Source organism: Giraffa tippelskirchi, chromosome 3, assembly GCF_054371585.1.
Source record: "Giraffa tippelskirchi isolate mGirTip1 chromosome 3, T2T-mGirTip1v1.2.pri, whole genome shotgun sequence".
Classification (NCBI taxonomy): Eukaryota; Metazoa; Chordata; class Mammalia; order Artiodactyla; family Giraffidae; genus Giraffa; species Giraffa tippelskirchi.
Window position 1 is genome coordinate 19,809,555 of NC_137277.1, and position 19,571 is coordinate 19,829,125.

Below are 19,571 nucleotides of genomic sequence, written 5' to 3' on the forward strand. Positions count from 1 at the left end.
GTCAAGTCCGGTCCCGCCGGAAGTCCTTCCCCGGCGGACCGGGAAGTAGCTGAAGGCTGGGCGATGGCAGTCTTTGAAGTCTCGCTCGCAGACAGACCCGAGGCCGCGGTACCTCCGCGGTAGACCGGATCAGGGTGGCGGGCTCCGGGTCCCGAGGTGAAAAGCGTTGGGGGCTGAACGGCTACTTTCGAAGGGGACCTGGGAACCCCAACGGCCCCTATTGCAGACCCTCCCTGACTTTGGACCGTAAACTGCCTTTGCCGGGTCAGCCCCGGAAGCAGGTTCGCCTGGTATCCTACCGTTCCTACAGGGAAAGGTGCAGGCGGGGACTTTTACCCCTTCACCACAACAGCAAGTCAGGTGGTAGCTCCGAACCCGGGGTTCAAGGGCGCCTATTCTTCCTAACGTCGTCTCCTTTCCACCGCCGCAGGGATGGAGGGGTCTAAGACATCCAGCAGCACCATGCAGGTGAGCTTCGTGTGTCAGCGCTGCAGCCAGCCTCTGAAACTGGACACGAGCTTCAAGATCCTGGACCGTGTCACCATCCAGGAGCTCACAGGTCAGCGAGGCCCTTGGAAAGAGGGTGATCAAGATCGTTCCAAGTGGGCAGCTTTGGAGATAAAGGTCTTACGGACTACACATAGCCTGCCACAAACAAGCCTTGTGAGCCTGGAAAGTTGCTTCATCTCTGGTTCTTTGTTTTCTTATCGAGAACATAAAAGAGTTCTGACACTATGTGCTCCTGAGAGGTTTCTATAACAAGGAAAGGTCCTTAGTTTTCTGCTCCTGCTGTTTCAGAGTAAAAGATTATGTGTATATAAAAATAAACGGCAACTGTGGAGGACTTGCCATATACCAAGTGCATTACATGCATTACTTTTAACCTCTATGGAGTAGTACAGTTTTACTCCCCTATGTGTAGGAGTAGTAAAAATTTATCATTTCATCCATGAGGAACTGAAGCTCAGTCAGGTTAAATGACTTACCCAGAAGCCAATAGCTGATAGTAGGGGAAAGTAGAGGAATAGCCTCCCAAATTCCCAAGAAGTGAGATGAAGCTAGGAAAAAGGAAAAGACTGAATAAACAGTTAAAATAAGCTCATGGACCTAGAGTCACTCTGCTTGAATTTAAATTCTGGCTGTCATTTACTAGCAGAATGACTTTTTGTAAGTTACTTCACCCAATTTTTAGTTTCTAAGCCCAGATTTTTTTATTTCCTTTATCTGTAAAATGTAAAACAACCTAAGGTAGTTGTAAAGATCAAATATGACAGAGACCATTAATACTTAAGAATATGCCAAAGAAAAGTACTCAGCAAATATTAACTATTATTATCAATACTTGATTTCTCTTTTCTGAGGGGAATTAACTGTTTAATATGGGAAATTTTTAATATGGAAAATTTCAAACATACAATCAAGAGAATAGCATAGTGAACTCCCTTGTGTCCCTCATTCAGCTTCAACAATTAGCTACATTCAACCATTCTTGTTTCCTCTATACCTACATTCACCTCCCATATCCACTCAGGTATTTTCCTTTTTGCCTCATTTTTTTAAAGGTAAATTTTCATACATTGACAATTTTTAATTGTCAAGATTTTTTTTTTTTGCCTGTACCCATGGCATGTGGGATCTTAGTTCCCCACCCAGGGATGGAATCTCTGCTCCCTGCAGTGGAAACTCAGAGTCTTAACTACTGGACCCCCAAGGAGGTCCCTGATTGTCAAGATTTATATATTACATATCTTAGCTTTTTTGGGGGGCCATGATGCACAGCCTGTGAGATGTGGGATCCTGGTTCCCCAACCAGGGATTGAACCTGGGCCCTCGGCAGTGAGTGTGTGGAGTCCTAACTACTGAACTGCTAGTGAATTACCCTTAGCTGTATGTTTTTGACAAATGTATACACTCATGTAACTTAGAACTCCATTGCTACGTATAGAGCTTTCATCTTCCTGGATCTTAGTTCCAAGAAAGGAAGTTTCATCTTCCTTTCATGTTCCTTCCCACTTATTCTGGGAGAAAGAGGATGTTAACTTTTGTTATGGAAAACATCCAAGTTTATAATGAACCTCTGTATACTCATAACCAAGCTTCAACGATTATTCACGCACATTTAACCATGTTTCACCTGCAGCCCCAAATGATTTTGAAGCAAATCCCAAACATATAAACACCATTAATATTTTGTTAAGTATTTTTGAGAGATGTCTCTTTAAAGACCTGATCTTATCATTATACTGGAAAAACTTTAATAATCCCTTAATCTGATTTAATGGGTGTAAGAAGAAAAAAACAGATCCTTTTTTTTGTAAATTCTACTCCGAGAAAAAGGTGGAGGATATTTTGATTCTTATCCTTTCAAACATGCTCCTGCTCTGAGAAGACTTTCTGAAAGATTCAATGTTTCCCTTGCTCTTAGCTCCATTACTTGCCACAGCCCAGCTGAAACCAGGAGAGACCCAGGAGGAAGAGGCTAACTCAGGAGAGGTATGAAAACACTGGAATGCAAAGTGGGTTTCCGCAGGGTCCTTGGTGCTCCTGGAGCCCCTAGATATGTGGAATCTCTGGTTAACAAGAGACATTCTGCATAATCAGGCCACTGTGGATCACTGAAGATGCAGAAGTACACCTGCGGTCACAGGGTTGCTGAATGAGACATCCATTCAAAAATGTGAAGAGAGACTCTGCTTTATTTGGAGTGGAATTATAAGCTATTTTAGGTGGGAGGTGGGATGATGATCTGTGTGTCCCGGTCTTACCTGGTTCATACCTGTTGTCGTAGCTCATTATTAATATCCATTCCTCTCTAGTCGTAAAAGTATCTAGGTTTGGACATAGAATTGTGTGATTACACTAGGTAGAAAGGGTTGTCAGTGTTTGAGAAGGTGTCATTTTTTTTTTAAACTGTGTTGAAGGGTGGTCAGTGTTAGAGAACGTGTCATTTTTTTAAAACTGTATTGAGTGATGATTTTCATTGTCAAAGATAAGACTTTGGTCACATACAAATTATATCAAAGTATGGAAAACAAAGAATCTACTTTGTTTTATGCCATGGCAGACTTCATTGCAGTCTGCTCTGACTTTTCCCTTGTGCCATGATTTAAGGCAGGAGTCTCCAACCTCCAGGATCTAATGCCTGATCATCTGAGGTGGAACTGATGTAAAAACAGTAAAAATAAGGTGCACAATAAACATAATGCGCTTGAACTACCCCTCCCCTCTGCCCTGGTTTGTGGAAAAATTGTCTTCTACGAAACTGGTCCTTGGTGCCAAAAAGGTTGGGGACCCCTGAAGGGCATTCTCTCCCCTACCCCGACTGGTAAGTGTTGAGAAAATGCAAATATAACAGAGTATAACATAGCTAGGAAATGCTATTTCCCACAAAAAAATCAAATGGTACTTGGGGTTTATTTGTACCAGGGGTCCTTTCTTAGTGCGTGTATCCAAGGATTGGCTAGAAAACACCCATTTCTTAAGTCTCTTGTTTCTCCAGTCTTGTGGTTATCAATCGTGGGTAAAGCCAAATAGTTCTGAGGCCATTGGGAAAATAGACTCCACCTCAAAAGCTGCTAGAATTCTGATGACTTCTTATTTCCTTCCCAGGAGCCATTTATTGAAACTCGCCAGGATGGTGTCTCTCGCAGATTCATCCCCCCAGCCAGGTGCCTACTACTCCTCAGCCCCCTGTTCCTTGCCAAAGGCCAGTAGAATTTTAATTGAACCCAGAATTGTGATGGAGATGAATCATCACCTAGCCTTGCACTCTTCTAGAAAAGACACTGTCCCTTAACCTGGCCCATCACCCTCTAGTATTGATTTTTTTCCTGTAGCCATTCACACAGTGGGAAGGAACAGTAGCTCTCATGATGAAGAATTAAGAAAAGTTGACAGTGTGATTAACTAATGGAAGAGATGAGCTCTTGAAAAGTTTTAGGATAACAAATGTTAGATGTTCAGGTTCTTAGTTATTGATGCATGTAAGAAATGGTCTCTCCTGATTCTCCTTCCTTTTCTACTATAGACACACACATAGCCATTTTTGATGCCCCCTCTCCCTCCTTAGTCCATCCAGGCCAACCTTCGTGTTGAGTGCCCCTGTGGAAGACCAGCATGGCCTTCCCTTGGGAGAGAGGTGTCCTTGGGAGGTCAGTCGGGCTAGGAGTGGGTATGCGCCTCGAGGCCCCTCAGCTGGTGCTTGAGAGTCTCTGCCACCAGCACTGCATATAGGTGGAGGAGGCCTCTCTGCTCCCTCATGTGGCCCATGGGCGGGGGGCTGTCTGCAGGATGATGTCCACAGAAAGTGCCAACAGCTTCACTCTGATTGGGGAGGCATCCGATGGCGGCACCATGGAGAACCTCAGCCGAAGACTAAAGGCAAGTCCACCTCATGCCAATGTCTTGCAATGGGCTGGCTGGTGGGGGGGTCTCCAGGCAGGTGACATGAGACAGGCCCTACCCTGACTCTCCTCTCCTTCCAGGTCACAGGGGACCTTTTTGACATCATGTCAGGCCAGACAGATGTGGATCACCCCCTGTGTGAGGAATGCACAGACACTCTCTTAGACCAGCTGGACACTCAGCTCAACATCACTGAAAATGAATGTCAGAACTACAAGTGAGTGCCTCCAGGGCCTGGGCCCAGGAACAGAGCTCTGAGTCTTGGGGTGCTCACTGCTCTGGGGCTGTACAGCCCTCACCCAAGAGCTGTGCTTCATGCAGGGAAATGGAATAACAGGTTCCCTCCCATAAGCATTCCCTGCCTGTGTCCTTGGCAGACGCTGTTTGGAGATCTTAGAGCAAATGAATGAAGATGACAGCGAACAGCTTGGGTTAGAGCTAAAGGAGCTGGCATTAGAGGAAGAGAGGCTGATCCAAGAGCTGGAAGACGTGGAAAAGAACCGAAAGATAGTGGCGGAAAATCTCGAGAAGGTCCAGGCTGAGGCTGAGAGGTTGGATCAGGAGGAAGCTCAGTGAGTGATCGCCCTGTTCTTCCGTCTTCCTGCCTGAAGGCCCTGGGAGAGGAAATGGCTCACAGCCGAATGTGTCTGATTAATTTGTAAACAGCAGCAGGCATTCAGCAGCATGTCTGCTCTAGACTCTGCATTTCTAGGCCCTGTTTCTCAATGTTGGTTGGGAGGCTTATGTAGGAAGAGTCAGTATAATTAAGTGACAAAAACATTGGTTTTGTCCAGTGCTTTTGGAGAGCTGAGAACCAGGCCTCTAGTGACAGCTCTGTCCTGTAGGGAACATTTGGATGAGTCAGCCACTGAATCCCACATCCTCCTCTGGAAGGATAAGTGTGTTGGCCTACATTCATTCATTTTCCAGCTGAAAAATTTCACTGGTGCTCTTTTTTTAAAATATTAATTTATTTGGCTCTGCTAGGTCTTAGTTGCGACTCATGGGATCCTTGATCTTTGTTGCAGCATATGGGATCTAGTTCCCTGACCAGGGATTGAACCTGGGCCCTCTTCATTGGGAGCTCGGAGTCTTAGCCACTGGACCTCCAGGGAAGTCCTTCATTGGTATTCTTGACCTGAGAGACCCCTCTGTCTGGTGGAGGAGACTGAAGGTGGGGGAGTGGAGGACTGAGAAAAAGTTAAATTTTTAATGGGGTAGTGTAACAAGTTCCATTAGAAATGATGTACACTAACCATTTAAAGGACAATAGGCATGTAGAAGTGAAGTGATAGACAATCAGACCATTTCAGGGAAGAAACCACCATTGACTGACTCACCTTGTTTCTGGAAAAGACCAGAAGTCCAAGAAGTATCTGGTCCTGGTTTGGGAGCATCCTGTCTTCCTCCTCTTTTTTGCATATGAGCCGCTGGAATTTGGGACATTTCTGTCCTTCCCAGGCAAAACATCTAGGGCAACTATGCTCCTTTGAATGAGATCTATGCCAAATGTACAAGGTGCTGCAACTAGAAGTGACCATAATCACTAGCAAAAGTCTTTGAGAGGAGTGGTGGGAGAGAAATTTTAGCCTCCAAACTAACAGCCTTTAATGACCACCTTGTCTGTTCACAGGTATCAAAGGGAATACAGTGAATTTAAAAGACAGCAGCTAGAACTGGATGATGAGCTGAAGAGTGTAGAAAACCAGATGCGTTACGCCCAGATGCAGCTGGACAAGCTGAAGAAAACCAACGTCTTTAATGCAACGTTCCACATTTGGTAAGAAGGGCTGGAGGGTGAGGAGCATTTAGGAAGCACTGAGTAGTTGACCACTAAGCCAGGGTGCCCACCTCCCAAGAAATAGGAGTCCATGTCATTTTCACTACATCTAGGTTTCTTTCATTTCTTGAGTTGGGATAGCCACAATCAGGGGATTGAGATTCTAGAGCTTGGTGACTTCCATTCTTCCAAAGAGAGGGAAAGATCAGAGCCCTCCAGCCACAGGAAAATCTGAGCCTCTGCCTGGTGCTGATTTCTCATCCCCTTCTCTCGGGGTCATTTGTTTACTCATTTATTTGACATTTTATCCATTTCAGCTGGTATCTGTTGAGCATCTGCTAGGTGGTGGACACTGCTCAGCACTGGGTGGGTAGCAGCAAGCAATATTCATTCTGCCTCCTGGTTGCTACAGTCTCGTGGGGGGAGGGGGAGATGGCTGGGTAACAGGCACTTGCATCTCAGCGTGGTCCTGGTGAACCCTGGGTGCTGTGGGAACACATAAGGGCACTTCACCTGATTTGAGGAGGCTGCATGAACGTTTCCCCCAGAGGAAGTGGGTGTTTAAGCTGAGACGTGGAGTCTTAAGTCTGCAGAGGAGGAGGGTTGTTCCCGGCAGAGAGAACATCCTGTGCAAAGAGGCAGAGGAAAGTGGAAGTGGTAATCTCCCCCTGAACTTTCTGGATTGAAAGGAGCTTATTGTGACTGGAGATGGAGTATAAAGCAGAGAAGGACAGGGTATGAAACTGGAGTGCTGCCAATTCCTTAAAGATCTTATAAGCCTTGTTAAGGGATTTGGACTTTATCCAAAAGGCAGTGGGAGCCACTAAAGCGCTTTGGGCAGGAAAGTGACATAAGTACAGTTGTATTTGTAAATGATGGCTTTACCTGCAGTGTGAGAAATGACTTGGGGGAAGAGGGCAAGGTTGTTGGTTAGGAAATTTGTTGGGAGGATTCTAAACACGAAAAGAGAGCCATGGCATTGAGTCTGAAGAGAAGTGGACAGATTCAAGAGGTTTAGGAGGTAGAACCAGCAGAGCTTGGTGGTTTTGGGGAAAAGGGAACAGAGAGAGCATTCAGGGATGACACCCAGGTTTCTACTTTGATGTCTGAGCAGCAGGGAGAAAGATGATGACTCACACTTAAGGCATGTATTTAAAGTACCAGGTAGAGCTTGGATATATGAATCTGAAGATAAGGAGGAAGATTTATGCCAGGTTTTAGGTGAGAACAGGAAATGTCGGAATTTGCCAAGTTTTAAGTTCTCTCTGTATTTTTCCCTGTCCTTCTGTAGGCATAGTGGACAATTTGGTACAATCAATAACTTCAGACTGGGTCGGCTGCCCAGTGTTCCTGTGGAATGGAATGAGATTAATGCTGCTTGGGGCCAGACAGTGTTGCTGCTCCACGCCCTGGCCAATAAGATGGGTCTGAAATTTCAGAGGTAAAAAAGGTGGTCCTTTCTTGAGTGTGGTGTGTCTTTGATATAATTTGTGTATCTCACCTGTTACTTCTGTTGACTACGGCAAGAGCCCTTGCTCCCAGCAAGCAGGGAGTATTCTGTCTATGGAGACTGTGTGCTTCTGGTTTTCTCCTTGCCACAGGCCTTTTCCACTGATTGAGCAGTCCATGAACTGCATGACTATAGCAGTAGTCCCCAACTTCCTGTCTCCAGAACCTAAAAAATCTCCAGATTTCTGTTTCTAAATCTAAACCAGAACATACATTCATCCATAAAAGGCCCCCAGATAATTATATAATAAATGTAGTTTATCTTTCTTTTTTTCTTTTTTAAAATACTTATTTGTGTTTATTTGACTGCACCAGGTCTTAATTGCAGCCTGTGGGATTTAGTTTCTTGACCAGGGATCCAACCCGGTCCCCCTGCATTGGGAGCATGGAGTCTTGGCCACTGGACCACCAGGGAAGTCCCAAACAAAACTTGTTAAACATGGAGCCCCCATGGGGAGGTTAGAGAGGAGTGGAAATAATAAAAGAGGTCCTTGGGTAGCTTGAGCTTCCCTGGTGGCTCAGACAGTAAAGAATCTGCCTGCAATGCAGGAGACCCAACTTCAATCCCTGGGTGGGGAAGATCCCCTGGAGAAGGAAGTGGCAGCCCACTCCAGTATTCTTGCCTGGAGAATTCCATGGACAGAGGAGCCTGGTGGGTCCCAGTCCATGGAGTCGCAAAGAGTTGGACACAACTGAGTGACTTAACACTTTCACTTTCTTTGGGTAGCTGAAGACCAAAAATCACTGGGTTATAACACCCTAGTAATCACTTTAGGGAAGAGTCCTGTATTCATCTCTGTCTGCATCTCCATTTTAGGTATCGACTTGTTCCCTATGGAAACCATTCATATCTGGAGTCTCTGACAGACAAATCTAAGGTACTCTAGGAAGTTCCATTTTTCACCTAGAGTACAGAATCCTTGTACCTCCTAACAAAATAGTTTACTTTTGATAATAGCATAATTTCATTTCTTAGACTGAGATATCTCATGATGGGCCAGTGTCTTGTTCAGTGGCTTGTCTAGTTCAGGATTAGCTCTTTGGGGCTTGTTGAAAAAATTATACTTTTACAGTTTGTTGAGAAGGGATATGGGCGGATCCAAGGAGAATGTGTGTGCCAGGATAAGAAAGGCATCACCGTGCAATAGATGTTTAATACATTTCGGTGATGGTGAAACAGTTCTGGGTGCATGGTATTTGCCCAAGGTTACTGTTGCCAGTGGAATCCAGACCGAACCTGGCAGAGAGATGGATTGGATTGGGAGCAGCCTGTTGTAGCCAGTGTCTAGGTCACATGTATAGCCAATTCTCTCTTCTTGGGCAGGAGCTGCCGTTGTACTGTTCAGGGGGGCTGCGGTTTTTCTGGGACAACAAGTTTGACCATGCAATGGTGGCTTTCCTGGACTGTGTGCAGCAGTTCAAAGAAGAAGTTGAGAAAGGCGAGACACGTTTTTGCCTTCCTTACAGGTCAGTATTCCCCAGTGCTGAATGAACCTAAAGTTGGACCAAAGTGAGCAGAATGGAAGGGACAGTAAGAATGGAAACAAAACTAGTACGCATGGTAGGAAAGCTGAAAACGGAGTAAAATCTCATGACACCGATAGGCAGGATGGATCCAACCCTGCAAGCAAGACAGTGTGACCACCTGATCCCTGGAGAAAATGCTGACTTCGATGGTGTGGGGGATTTTCTTGGTGCAGAGCTCAAGTCTGCTCTCCAGTTTCAGGGAGGTTTTCCCTTATGCCCTTGGAAAGATATGGGAATGCTTCCTTTGATCAAATTTTGTAGGAGCCCAGAGACAGATGGGCACCTTACTAAAGAGAGTAAGGCTGAGCTGCTTCCATCACCCCAAAACAAAGCATTTCTTTTCTTCTGCCTCCCTTCCCTCCCCATGAGTGAGGGATGCCTAGTAAAACAGTGAAGAGTACTGTCACCCTCACCCTCTGCTCCAGGCTTCTCATATGTTTGGGTGTGTGTCCTGTCCCTGTACTCGGCAATGACAATGAGGCTCTTGTGACAGCCTTCTTGATATTGGGCTTTCAAGCAAATCCAAAATACACTACCGTTCCTCGCCAAGAGTTCTTTAGTAGATAAAATGACGTGAATGGTCCCATGATCAAGTCCCTGCCCATTAGCCTGAACTGACTTAACTCGGATCTCAGTTACTAATGAGTTCTGCTGTGTTCACCTGCAGGATGGATGTGGAGAAAGGCAAAATTGAAGACACAGGAGGCAGTGGTGGCTCCTATTCCATCAAAACTCAGTTTAACTCTGAGGAACAGTGGACAAAAGCTCTCAAGTTCATGCTGACGAATCTTAAGTGGGGTCTTGCTTGGGTATCCTCACAGTTTTATAACAAATGACTTTCTTTTTTCCTTAGGAGTTTGTTTGCCTTAAAGGCTTTCAATTTTGTTTTGTTTGCAAAAAAAGAAAGTGTTAAATTCGGGTACTATTAAACAGCATATGTTTACAATACCAAAAGAGAAAAAAAATCCACAAAAGCCACTTTATTTTAAAATACCATATAACAGAGTTTCCAGAACTACAACACGCCATGTATAGCATCTGGTCTTTGTCACAGTTTTGACTTTTAGCCCCATGCCTTTCTTTCCCTTTGTCCCCTCAAATAATTTAAGTTTGCTTTTTTTTTTTAACTGAGTTGAATTGAGATTGATGTGTTTTCACTGGAGTTTGTCGCTCTCAACTTCCTGCATTTAGAACATGAACTAGAAACTTTTGTCTCCACTGAGAGGACAAGAAGTGTGAGATGCACAGTTGGATAACATGAGAAAATGACACAAGCTTTGATCACCATGTGATGTGATCAGAAGCTTGAAATTTAACACTTCTTTGGTTCTAGAACTGAATGCCTGCTCTGCTCTGTGTTAAGAGATATGAAATGGTGTTTGATACTGTTTGAGACCTTGTGGAGAGATTTAATTATTTGTAATAAAAGATCAACTGCAGTCTGATAACTGCCCAGAGGTGCACTGTTGGGTTTTTCTTTAACTAAAATAGAGTACTTTGTATTCTGGGAGAATTGAGTTCAAGTGCAGGTATGTGGAAAGTCTGTTGAAATATGTGTAGAGGTGGGTGTTAGTTTTTTAAAAAGACTCTAATGGAAGAATAGACAGCTGTAGAGAAAGCCCTATTTGTGTAGCTCTCAGTAACAGAACAGAGGTGTTAAACTAATTTTAACAGGAAATAAAGTCAACATCCTTGATGTTCAGTCAGGGTCACCCATATGGTCTCAGTATTTGAGCCCCTGGTTAATACTAATTTCCATGTCTGAGGTTCTGTCTTAATAAAATGAACAGTTAAAGAAAAGCCATAAATACCTTGTTAAAAATAAACTAATTTCACTGATCCTCTATCTTCTCCCAGCTCTTTGGCATTTTCAGTGTGATAAGACAAAAGGGACATGGTTATTCATCTTAATTGTTTCTCTGATGCAGAAAAATAAGCGTGAAGTTGGATTACAAAAGACAACTCAGAAGATACTTGGAACTTTTGTACCCTGAGTATGAAAGTAAACAAAGGGAGGGATGGGTGCAGTGACAGAAGGCTGTTTATATTTGGCAGATTCCGCCTGCCTCATGTGTTGGAGGAAGCAGCAGCCCTTGGAGATCAGGCCACCAGGTGGGGAGGAACAGGCTGCTGTTGACCTGGAGTGCTGGCTCCCACGCTGTGAGTTAGGATTGCATAAGACAACTCAGCAATGCTCTCCAAGGCAATACCAGTGATGCTCTGCAAATGCCCCATGACCTTCAGAAATAGAGACAGATTTCTTATTACTACATAAACACATGTTAGTGCACAAACAGACACATTGCTGGGGTTTCTCATTACAAGCCAAATGTAAATTTTTTCATTTCTCTGAACTTACACAGAGAATCCAGATCCCCGTGTTTGCCAGTGGCCACATTACGCTAGGATACCTTTGCCCTGATAGTGTTAGTGTGGAAAGTTTCTGCTAGACATTTCCCTCTGCTGAGATAAGTTTTGTGAAATATGAGAGGGATATTTGAGTCTTGACATTTTCTGTTTGGGAGGATACACTTCATGGACTTTAATGTGGTAGTGGATTATCATAATGGGAAACAAGCTGAAATTGAGCCTCCATTTCCAATTTCACAAGGGGGAAAGTGGAGAACATTTTTCAGTCCTATCCTAGTTTTCTCTCCCAAGTCCTGCTTATTCATCCTAATCCTAGGTCTTGGCAGTTACCTTTTATAGCTTGTCTGTTTTCCCTTAACTAATGGGAGAATGCTTTCTATTAAATGAATTCTGACCATGTTGGTCCTGATCAGTGGTGCATACCTGGCTCCAGCACTCATGGTTTTGGATGAAAGCACTTGCTGCAATGATTCCTACTGCCAACAGCATGAAGTCTTCCTTCACTGAAACAAACTTTTCCCTGAGTGATTAAAACCACATTAATTTTGGAGCTTAGAGTGACACTGGATCTTCCAAATCCTAGGGCTACAGGACTTCAACTCTGAGTTGTTTATGTTGATCATGGGAAATTTTATACATGGAAAGAAATGGTCAAGTAATAGCTAATTGATTCCCTCTTCCAACTTCCCCCAACTCAACTGAGATAAAAACATGAGCCTTCTGGCTGAATGGTTTATGGACCTTTTGTTCCATCTGTCTCCCTACCAAATGTAACTGTGAGGCTTTTTACCAGCTTGACTTGACAGTAATCAAACACTTTGTCCAAGTTGCAACCCTGTGACTGGCTTTTTTTCCTAGGTGACTATAAAAGCAGTTAAGTAATCTGAAATTATAAGCAGCTATAAAAGAAGAATTAGGAACGAAAGTATGTTAATTACTTGAAGTCATTTAAATTTAAAAGTAAAAGCCTTGGGTTTTGCTGATTGGACTCAGTCATCCATCCAAACAACATATTGGATGTAGATTAGAACAAGGTAACCCGTGCAGGTTATCTGTGGCCTAGGTGCCTTGCTAAGGTAAATTCCATTTCCCAAGTTCTTGTGATATGTTACTGACTCCCTGTTTCTGGAAGGAGCCTACAGTAAAGGAGGTGCCTTACCCTTGCAGCTGACTGGGTGTGGAGTTCTCAATTGAAGCCCTCAGCAGGCTTTCATATACAGGTTCACGCAGAAGATAGACCAGGTCAAGTAGAATCAGGCAGGTTGCATGCAGCTGTGTGGCTGGGACCAAACAGCCATTGTATCCTAGATGGAGTATGCGCATGGTAAAGAGCATTATGTGTGTCTGATCTTAATCACAGTTGTCATGTGAAACAAAGCTGCTGAGCTGCTAGTGTGCTTCCTGGTTGCTAAGTTCTGTAAGAAACCTCTAGCTGGAAGTCGATTCTAAAACCTCTAGCTGGAAGTTGATTCTAAAACCTCTAGCTGGAAGTCGACAGGGAGAAGTAGAGAAACCTTCATCTATGAGATAATATGTATATATATATATATAATTGGAACCTATTTGCTTGTTCCCCTCTTACCTCATGCCTCTATAAAATCAACTCTGATCTTAACGATAAAAGAGTGCCTAATGAGTCCAAATAGAAGCCAGGTGCGGAGACTGGTGTTTCTTTCCCTGACAAGTACTAGAGGAAACTACTGAAAACTGCTGTTCCTCACTGGCAGGTTCTGCCCACTGCCCTCAAACCCTTAAGCACATTCCTTTTTTATCTTTTTTTTTTTTTGGCCACCCCTGAGGCATGCAGGATCTTACTTCCCTGACCAGGGATCTAACCTGTGCCCTCTGCAGTGGAAGCGAGAGTCTTAAGCACTAGACCACCAGGGATGTCCCCCTAGGAACTTCTATGGAAGTTCTGCCTTCTTATGGAAGACTCCAACTCGCATGCCCAACACAGTTAAGTACCTAAAACCTCCAGGAGCATCTCAACATATGCCAGGGGAGTAGGCAGATTGATTTGGAAGTTCAGGGACTTCAAAACATCAAGCTCTGATTCCAGCAGTTCTTCTTTAGTGTGAAGATACCCTAGAGCCCGGAGGAAATTCAGGACTGTAACATTGCTGATTATCTGAGCAAACAAAACCAAAAGATAGTGAAAGGGAGAGCGGGTTGTCAGAATAGAGGTCATACATCTTGGCATAGTAAACAAAGCCCTTCACAATCCAGTCCTTGCCTTTATCTCAGCTTCTCTCTTGGTAATTCCCCCTTATACTCTACACTTACACAGAATTACTTGCATTCCCAAACCCACAGGCTCTCCAGGTGTCTACACATGTTTCCCATGTCTGCATCTCCCTCTGCCCCCGCCCCACACACACCTCCCTTACTGCTCTCCTTACCTATTCCCCCCTCCCTTTAGGATCCACCCATCCCTCCGCCCTCCCCTTCAAGAAGTCACTTTGTTGGTTAAAGTGATATACTAAAAATCCTACAGCTAACATCATTTGTAATGGTGAGAAATTGAATGCTTTCTCCCTAAGATTGTGAAAAAGCAAAGATGTCTGCCCTCACCATCTGTATTCAACTTAAACTAGAGCATACAAGCAGTGAAACATTCCTGGATAACAATTAAAGGAATAATGCATTACTGTAAGTTAATAGCAGGAAATAATTATTAAAATTTTTTAATTAATCTCAAAGAGAGGCAGAACTGAGAGAAACACCTCTAGATGGGAGTGGAGCTAGTGCTTAACAACAGGTGGAATATAATGAATAAATGTTCTGTTGTTTGTTTAAAAAAATAATTTTTTCTCTAAATGCACTTCCTTGTCTCTCCAAGGCTGATTAGGTACATTCACAGCCCTCTATATTCACACTAATCAGAACACTTTTGTTTGTGTGTCTTCTCCCATTAGATAATAAATTCCTTGAGAACATAGACAATATTTTTACTCTTGTAGCTATGGCACCATAGAAGACAATAAATATTTGTTGAATAAATGATACTTCACTATACAAGCATCACATAGTGATGTGGAAACATTTTGTCCTTTATAAATGCAATAGTTTTTTTGCCTTTAATACTACTAGGTAGGTTAGCAATTCAGGCACCTTATGTAAACTGTCCTTGAGTCCAAGGGAAGCAAAGGTGACCTGTATGAATGATGGCATCTGTCCAGCAATTATACTTTGGGAACAGAACTTCAGATTAATAACTGCACTGTGTGACTGTGTGTGTGTGTGTGTGTGTGTGTGTGTGTGTGTAGGAGGTCTGTGTGACTATGTGTATGTGTGTGTGTGTGTGTGTGTGTGTGTGTGTAGGAAGCCTGTGTGACTCTCTGTATGTGTATAGGAGTCTGTGTGACTGTGTGTGTATAGGAGGTCTGTGTGACTGTGTGTGTGTGTGTAGGAAGTGTGTGTGACTCTGTGTGTGTTGGAGGTCTGTGTGACTCTGTGTGAGTGTGTGTATGTGTGGGAGGTCTGAGTGACTGTGTGTGTGTGCAGGAGGTCTGCTTAGGAAACATGATTACACTCTGGAATTTCCACGTGAGTAGTATCACCTAGCCCTAGGAGTGGGTTTCTCAAAGCCACCTTTGGATGAGCTGGTTTCTAACACTTAGGTGCCCATGAGCCACCCTAGCTCCTTACTTTGTAGTGGAAGGAAAGTTTGCTTGCCAGCTGAACACATGACACAAGACGCAGGATAAACTTGTTGGAAAGCTGCTCTTTCAGAGCCCTCCAATTCTGAGGCTCTGTCTTCCCTCTCAGCTGAATTGTAGCTTGCCTGCAGATGTTCTCTGCCTGCTTAACCATAAACCTGTAAAGAAGGGAAAGAGGAGAGGAATCAATCCACACTCACTGAGACTAACTGGAGTTTGTGCTTCAAACTATGTTACATCTTATCCTCTCTAATATCCAATTGCTGGCTAAAAAAATTTACATTTGTGGACTTCCTTGGTGGCACAGCCTGCCAATGCGGGGAATGTAGGTTCGATCCCTGATCCAGGAAGATTCCACATGCCATGAAGCAACTTAGCCCATGAGCTGCAACTACTGAAGCCCATGGGCCTAGAGTCTGTGCCCCGCAACAACAGAAGCCACCTCAATGAGAAGTCCTTGAACCACAATGAAGAGTAGCCCCAGCTTGCCGCAACTAGAGAAAGTGTGCACAAAGCAGCAAAGTTCCAGAGCAGCCAAAAATAAATAAAATGTTCTGAAAAATACAGAACTTTAAAAAAAAATTACATTTGCAAGTAACAGAGGGTACAAACCTGGCCTCACAGTAAGAAACAGCTAGTATTTTTTTTTAAGATATGGGTACATTAGCCATCCTGAGAGTTACCCCTCACAAAAACCTTATGCTCAGAGCTTTACCTTTCTAGGATTTCTACAGCCTGGTAGCTCACGGATTTCTCCAGACACCATTGTTCAGACAGGAGAAAAACAAACTCTGCCAAAACAGGAAAGAAGAGCCTGATTCACAAGGTGCAACCAAAACGACTCTGGGAACTCTTGGCGTTGTATAAAAGCCATGATGGGGCTCAGGGAAGAGGGTCAGGAGGTGGGAAAGATGAGACTGAAACAATCTAAGCGGGGCCTGGTTCCTTTTGCTGCCAATAGGCAGATGAGAAGCATGAAAAGGAGGCTGACTGAGTGCAAAAACAAAGCCTTACTAAGCCCCCTCAGGGCCCCTTGAGCCTTCCTGTGGGTCTCAGCTGATAAAAGGCTTGGCCAGCTACACACAAACAAACTAGCTGGTCTAGTTGGCCTTTACGCCATGCTGGGAACCTCCGGCTTCAAGAGAGATTCTTGGATGGATAAAAACCTAACTCCTATATTCTGTTTTCAGTGGAATGTTGACAGGAACAAAAAGGTCCCTCCTGGAGCTTCGATATTCTTTATAACACTGTTTGTTTAGTAACCACCCTCTGGAGAACTCCCATTGCTTCACAAACAAAATTCACCTTACAGCTGGACACCACCTCTCCACCACCAGTTTGTTGGGTAAATCTTTGGTGGCTGAGCCTCCTCCAGGAGCAAGTTTGTTACTGTGAAGTGGCTTGTTTGGAAGAATCATCCCCTAATCAGGGAACAAGGTCCAGCTTGGGTGGGGGCAAGTCATTGGGAAGGTGGGAAGGGTAAGATACCTTGGCAAGATTTTAGGCTGCCTGTGTTTCTCTTTGAAAGAACAGCCCTATTCTAAATAGAATTCTATTTAGTTAGCAATATCATTAGAAGGTGGAAACAAGGATAAATGTTAGCTCTCAAAGGTCCTGCAGAACTAGGAACTGTGAGCATTGATCAACAAAGAATTACAAATAGTCAAATTTCCATGTATCTTCAGAGAAAATGTAACTTAAAGGAAAAAAATTATAAAATTTAGCACAAAACAGTTTAACAATCTACTTGATGTAGGTTAAGTACATAGGTTTTGTACATAGATATATGTACAAAATCTCATCATGACAGAGGCTAAAGCTCTGCTAACAGTGTCCAGTGAAGAAGATAAGTAGTTCAAGCAATTAAGCAAAGTATCCTAGAACTCATAATTGTGTCATTAGCCAGTCATTTATTTGCTGGAGCCTAGCTTGCATTTATTTTCGTGTGTGTGTGTGTGTGTGTGTGTGTGTGTGTTTATAGTTGTTTTTTTATTTGAATTATTAACTATTAATATCTGGGCAATTGTTTCTATTAATATTTTCCATTTTAACTTGCCAAGAAAACAGTGTGGGTTAGGTGGAATGGATGAGGGTTACACCTCTCTCCTGCTGCTGGCTCCATCTCCTATACTTATTATACAAACATACTCAAATCTATTAACTAAAAGACCCTCCCCTTCTATTTTCTTAAACTAGGGCTCTATCTCTCTAGCCTCTATCACTGTGAAAATTCTGGAAAGCCCAGCTTATACCTGCTGCTACCACTTAATCACTCAGTCCCTCATATTCTGCAATTTGGCTTCTACTTTTCACAATTTGCTGAAACGATTGTCTCACGGGTCAGAAAATACGTCCAAATTGTTAAATATCATGGTCCTTTTGCAATCCTCATCCCTGTTGTTCACATCTCTGAAGCATCTGAAACTGCTGACCATCATCCTTCATGAAACTCTCCTCTTGCTTCCAAGGGTCTCTTGGTCCTGCTCCTATCTCCCCAACCATTCCATTTATGTCCTTCATGACTCTTCCTCCCTCTCCACTTTCCTGAACACAAAATGTCTCCCAAGAAACTGTACCAGAGGTCCACTTCTAAGAGCTCATCCTCTGCCAGTTTCAGCAGTATCACTATGGAGATAACTCCCAAACCTTTATCTTTAGTTGACCTCTCTTCCAACTTAAATTTTTAAACCTGCCAGACACCTTCCTCCAGATGTTCCACAAGCATCTGAAACTCAGTAGATCTCAAACCAAAACTATTTTACTTCACAAACAAGTCCCATTTCCTTTTGTTTGTTTTCCTGTGTGTTTCTCTTAATGGCACCACTGTATGTCTAGGCTCAACCCTTTGACATAGTCATCTTCCCCTTTTTCATTTCTTAAATTCATCCATTGCAGAACCCTAGATTTTACCTCTGAAATGTTTTTAATCCATCCTGTCTTGTCATTTCTTCTGTCCTATTACCTAAAAAATAACGACTGACAAAGACTCCACTGGACAACCTGCCCCCTATCTCTTGCTATACTGATCCTTTACATCATAGCCAAAATAATTTTTTCTAAGGCAAAGGTTGCAGTTATATAATTCCCATATGAAAAAAGAAAAAACCTTCATTGCCTTGTTTTCCTATTATGTCACATATAAACTCCTCACTTTGGCATTCAAAATTCCCCATGGAATGTCTCCAAACCACCTTTCTGGTCTGAATTTCAACTACTCTTCCACATGCTCTGGCTAACCTGGATGACATGGTACCCACATTCACTCAAAGTGTCCCTATTCCATTGCTTGACTAATGTTATTCCGTTTTAGTAGAAACATGGTTCTGGGAGTTCCCATGGTCTAGTGGTAAGGATTTGGCGCTTCCACTGTTGAGGCCTGGGGTCAATCCCTGGTTGGGGAACTCCCACAAGCTGCCCAGCACAGCCGGAAAAAAGAAAGAAACATCACCTTCACCAACCAAAATGTCATCCTTCAGGGTCTACCTTAAATACCACGATGCTTGGAGGACTCCTTAATTCATCCTACTTCCACCTCACTCCATCTTTTCTCTCAGTCTCCATAAAAGCTTGTTTTATGTAGTATGTCACTTATCTAACCACACTTGTACCTAGTCCATTTGTAGATTTGTCCCAATATTCTCTGAAGATTATATACATGATTTGAAAGTTGGGACTAGGCCTCTTTTTCATCTTTCTATCCTAGGAGGCAAGGAGAGTAAGTACTCTATACATGTTGAAATCAAGGGTTGGGGGCTGGTGAGTCTGGCTCATCACTGTATCCCCAACGCCTGGCATATAGTAGGTACTAACGAAACTCGAAGGAATAACGCATAATGAATCTCAAGATGGTGCCTCAAAAACAAGTGCCCGGGTCTCCCATAAGACCAGCCCCCCATAAGACTGCATCCCCACCCACGATCCGGGTCTCCCTGAAGCTGCCCATCCGGCCCGCAGCCTCCTGCACGGCTTGCTCATTCTGCTGGGCCAAGTGGAGCAGAGTGTCTTCGATGGTCTCTGTGGCAACAGCTCCAAACCGAAAGTCACTAAGAGAGGACAATCTTGGCCTCTCAGGTCGGTCCATCTTCAGAACCCTGTTTGGGCACCAGGACGGCTCATAAACCGACCCCTTTAACTTCTCTTCAGAGTCTTCTGCCACACCCTGGATTCTTCGACGCCTTCCGTGCGCTAGTCCTAGCCTCAAGTCTGAGGAAAACCCAATTTCTAACATAGCCTCGAGCCTTCCACGGCCTTTTCCCGCCCCAACGGCCGCGGGCCCTCAGCCAATCGGAAAGCACGGCCTCTTCCCTCCTGCCCCGCCCTTT

The 19,571-nt window shown here is 43.8% G+C and overlaps 2 protein-coding genes across 7 annotated transcripts; one reads left to right on the plus strand and one right to left on the minus strand.

Annotated features, from left to right (window-relative positions):
• The first annotated feature begins 32 nt into the window (after window positions 1-32).
• BECN1 (beclin 1) lies at window positions 33-10,673 on the plus strand. 4 transcript variants are annotated; one of them, XM_081577461.1, is made up of 12 exons: window positions 33-156; window positions 431-559; window positions 2,426-2,493; window positions 3,610-3,668; window positions 4,290-4,380; window positions 4,485-4,621; window positions 4,782-4,976; window positions 6,038-6,184; window positions 7,476-7,625; window positions 8,511-8,571; window positions 9,018-9,164; window positions 9,888-10,673. In XM_081577461.1, exons 2-12 carry the CDS (start codon window positions 433-435, stop codon window positions 9,912-9,914), a joined length of 1,209 nt encoding a protein of 402 aa, XP_081433587.1. In that variant the 5' UTR covers window positions 33-156; window positions 431-432; the 3' UTR covers window positions 9,915-10,673. The 4 variants fall into 4 exon arrangements, with proteins under 4 accessions (XP_081433587.1, XP_081433586.1, XP_081433589.1 ...); XM_081577460.1 differs by having other exon boundaries at window positions 9,018-9,160; XM_081577463.1 differs by lacking the exon at window positions 9,018-9,164.
• On the minus strand, window positions 10,186-19,454 carry CNTD1 (cyclin N-terminal domain containing 1). Of its 3 annotated transcripts, none has more exons than XM_081577467.1 (7): window positions 19,162-19,454; window positions 15,965-16,040; window positions 15,239-15,407; window positions 13,556-13,718; window positions 12,750-12,894; window positions 12,014-12,093; window positions 10,186-11,458 (listed from the first exon to the last, which is right to left on the minus strand). In XM_081577467.1, exons 1-6 carry the CDS (start codon window positions 19,328-19,330, stop codon window positions 12,027-12,029), a joined length of 789 nt encoding a protein of 262 aa, XP_081433593.1. In that variant the 5' UTR covers window positions 19,331-19,454; the 3' UTR covers window positions 10,186-11,458; window positions 12,014-12,026. The 3 variants fall into 3 exon arrangements, with proteins under 3 accessions (XP_081433593.1, XP_081433590.1, XP_081433592.1); XM_081577464.1 differs by having other exon boundaries at window positions 12,014-12,110; XM_081577466.1 differs by lacking the exon at window positions 12,014-12,093.
• Window positions 19,455-19,571: the final 117 nt, after the last annotated feature.

Excerpts from the sequence above, each read along its gene's own strand:
- BECN1 (XM_081577460.1), top strand. The coding sequence starts at position 433 with ATGGAGGGGTCTAAGACATCCAGCAGCACCATGCAGGTGAGCTTCGTG. Across the intron at positions 4,977-6,037 it reads TTGGATCAGGAGGAAGCTCA|GTATCAAAGGGAATACAGTG; the intron begins GTGAGTGATCGC and ends GTCTGTTCACAG. Across the intron at positions 7,626-8,510 it reads ATGGGTCTGAAATTTCAGAG|GTATCGACTTGTTCCCTATG; the intron begins GTAAAAAAGGTG and ends TCTCCATTTTAG.
- CNTD1 (XM_081577464.1), bottom strand. The coding sequence starts at position 19,330 with ATGGACCGACCTGAGAGGCCAAGATTGTCCTCTCTTAGTGACTTTCGG. Across the intron at positions 15,408-15,964 it reads GCTGTAGAAATCCTAGAAAG|GTTTATGGTTAAGCAGGCAG; the intron begins GTAAAGCTCTGA and ends CCTTCTTTACAG. Across the intron at positions 13,719-15,238 it reads AACTTTCCTTCCACTACAAA|ATAATCAGCAATGTTACAGT; the intron begins GTAAGGAGCTAG and ends TTGTTTGCTCAG.